A 2,710-nucleotide genomic window follows, 5' to 3' on the forward strand; every position below is an offset into this window, starting at 1 on the left:
GACACCTGTCCAAAACCTCAAACAGTCACACTCCAAACTCCACCATGGCCAAGACCAAAGAGCTATCAAAGGACACCAGAAACAAAATTGCAGACCTGCACCAGGCTGGGAAGACTGGTTCTTGTGTTCTCTTCTAGTTTCTCCTGTGAATAAAGAAAGCCTTTGTAAAGAGCAAACGAATGCTGATTTGATGACAGATGAAAAAGGAAAATGTCCGTACGGTCAGCAGGAAGAAACGGTGAGAAACGGCATGTTGTGTGATTAACCCGAGTCTTTGATCCAGATTGGTGTGTCCAGCCTACACACAGTGTGAATGAGTGTTGTGTGTTCATCAGACGGCTGGAGCCGCAGGCCGCACGTCCAGCCCGGATTCAGTGACGGCTCACTCCAGAGTCACCGAATGTGTTTTAAATGAGCTCAAGGCCAAAGACGCGGCGAGCACGAGGGCCGGTGCTGTGTTCTGGCCTTATTTCTGGAGAGCAAAACTCTGCACATGTAACGACTGCAAGGTGGGCTTCAGTTTTGAGTATGAAGTTTAAAAGCTTTTTATTCTAGAGGATCTTAAATGGTTGATTGACAAATGTAGCAATATTTTATCCATATGAGAGTCTTTTTTTCTGTAATGATCTAACTATTTTTATGTTAAATATTATGTATAGAGAATGTATGTAAAGACGGGTGTTCCTTTCCTGCTGGACGAGTCGGACACGCTGCTCGCTTATGAGGAGAAAGCCAAAGCTGAAGCACTGACGAGTGAAGAGCTGCTGATGTCCTGCATCACCTCACTGAACCACGTGCAGCAGCTCGAGATCATTCACCGTGAGAGAGTGTGTGTGTGTGTGTGGGTGTGTGTGTGTGAGTGTGTATCTGTGTGTGGGTGTCTGTGTGTGGGTGTAGAGTGTGTGTGTGTGACTGTGTGGGTGTAGAGTGCGTGTCTGTGTGTGGGTGTAGAGTGTGTCTGTGTGTGGGTGTAGAGGTAGGGTGTGTCTGTGTGTGGGTGTAGAGTGTGTGTATGTGACTGTGTGGGTGTGGGTGTAGAGTGTGTGTGTCTGTTTGTGTAGAGTGTGTGTGTGTGTGTGTGACTGTGTGTGGGTGTAGAGTGTGTGTGTGACTGTGTGTGGGTGTAGAGTGTGTGTGTGACTGTGTGTGGGTGTAGAGTGTGTGTGTGACTGTGTGTGGGTGTAGAGTGTGTGTGTGACTGTGTGTGGGTGTAGAGTGTGTGTGTGACTGTGTGTGGGTGTAGAGTGTGTGTGTGACTGTGTGTGGGTGTAGAGTGTGTGTGTATCTGTGTGTGGGTGTCTGTGTGTGGGTGTAGAGTGTGTGTGTGTGACTGTGTGGGTGTAGAGTGCGTGTCTGTGTGTGGGTGTAGAGTGTGTCTGTGTGTGGGTGTAGAGTGTGTGTGGGTGTGGGGCGGGGGTGGGTGTGGGGGGGGGGGGGGGGGGGGTAGAGTGTGTGTGTGGGGGTGGAGTGTGTGTGTGTGTGGGTGTAGAGTGTGTGTGTGTGTGTGTGACTGTGTGTGTGGGTGTAGAGTGTGTGTGTGTGTGACTGTGTGTGTGTGTGTGGCTGTTATTAAAACATTTGTACACACACACACATATGTACACTGGTGGCCAAAAGTTTGGAATAATTAAACTTTTTATGAAATGTTTTTCATACTCTCCAAGGCTGCATTTAATAGATCCATAAATACAGTAAACAGTAATATTGTGAAAAAATTGTACAATCTAAAATATCTGTGTTCTATGTGAGTATCTGTTAAACTGTAATGTATTTCTGTGATGTGCAGCTGTATTTTCAGCATCATTCCTCCAGTCTTCAGTGTCACATGATCTTCAGAAATCAGTATAATATGCTGATCTGCTGCTCGAGAAACATTTCTGATTATTATCAATGTTGAAAACAGTTGTGCTGCTGAATATTTTTGTGGAAACTGTGATACATTTTATTTTTCAGGATTCACAGATGAACAGAATGGTTCATTATGGAGCCGTGTGTGTGAGTGTGAGTGTGTGTGTGTGTGTGTGTGTGGACGTGGCTCATTATGGAGCCGAGTGTGTGAGTGTGTGTGTGTGTGTGGATGTGGTTCATTATGGAGCCGTGTGTGTGAGTGTGAGTGTGTGTGTGTGTGTGTGTGTGTGGGCGTGGCTCATTATGGAGCCGCGTGTGTGAGTGTGTGTGTGTGTGTGTGTGTGGGTGTTTGTGTGGCTGTGTCTGTGTGTGGGTGTGTGTGTCTGTGTGGGTGTGTGGGTGTGTGTGTCTGTGTGAGTGTGTCTGTGTGTGTGTGTGTGTCTGTGTGTGGGTGTAGAGTGTGTGTATGTGACTGTGTGGGTGTGGGTGTAGAGTGTGTGTGTCTGTTTGTGTAGAGTGTGTGTGTGTGTGTGTGACTGTGTGTGGGTGTAGAGTGTGTGTGTGACTGTGTGTGGGTGTAGAGTGTGTGTGTGACTGTGTGTGGGTGTAGAGTGTGTGTGTATCTGTGTGTGGGTGTCTGTGTGTGGGTGTAGAGTGTGTGTGTGTGTGTGTGTGACTGTGTGGGTGTAGAGTGCGTATCTGTGTGTGGGTGTAGAGTGTGTCTGTGTGTGGGTGTAGAGTGTGTGTGTCTGTTTGTGGAGTGTGAGTGTGTGTGTGTGTGTGTGAGTGTGTGTGGGGGTGTGTGAGAGAGAGAGAGAGTGTGTGTGTGTGTGTGTGTGTGTGTGTGAGAGAGCGCGTGAGT

The 2,710-nt window shown here is 47.7% G+C and overlaps 1 protein-coding gene across 1 annotated transcript in view; it reads left to right on the forward strand.

Moving 5' to 3' along the window:
* Positions 1-2,710, forward strand: part of LOC107574807 (putative E3 ubiquitin-protein ligase UBR7) — a gene marked incomplete at its 5' end in the record, with an annotated part of 6,934 nt that overhangs the window by 1,430 nt on the left and 2,794 nt on the right. Inside the window, 3 exons of the mRNA XM_016261243.1 lie at positions 138-238; positions 336-509; positions 660-819. Coding sequence (XP_016116729.1) covers positions 138-238; positions 336-509; positions 660-819 — 435 coding nt within the window. The remainder of the gene's footprint in view (positions 1-137; positions 239-335; positions 510-659; positions 820-2,710) is intronic.

The sequence above is a fragment of the Sinocyclocheilus grahami genome, unplaced genomic scaffold (genome assembly GCF_001515645.1).
Source record: "Sinocyclocheilus grahami isolate Dianchi unplaced genomic scaffold, SAMN03320097.WGS_v1.1 scaffold2348.1, whole genome shotgun sequence".
NCBI classification, from domain to species: domain Eukaryota; kingdom Metazoa; phylum Chordata; class Actinopteri; order Cypriniformes; family Cyprinidae; genus Sinocyclocheilus; species Sinocyclocheilus grahami.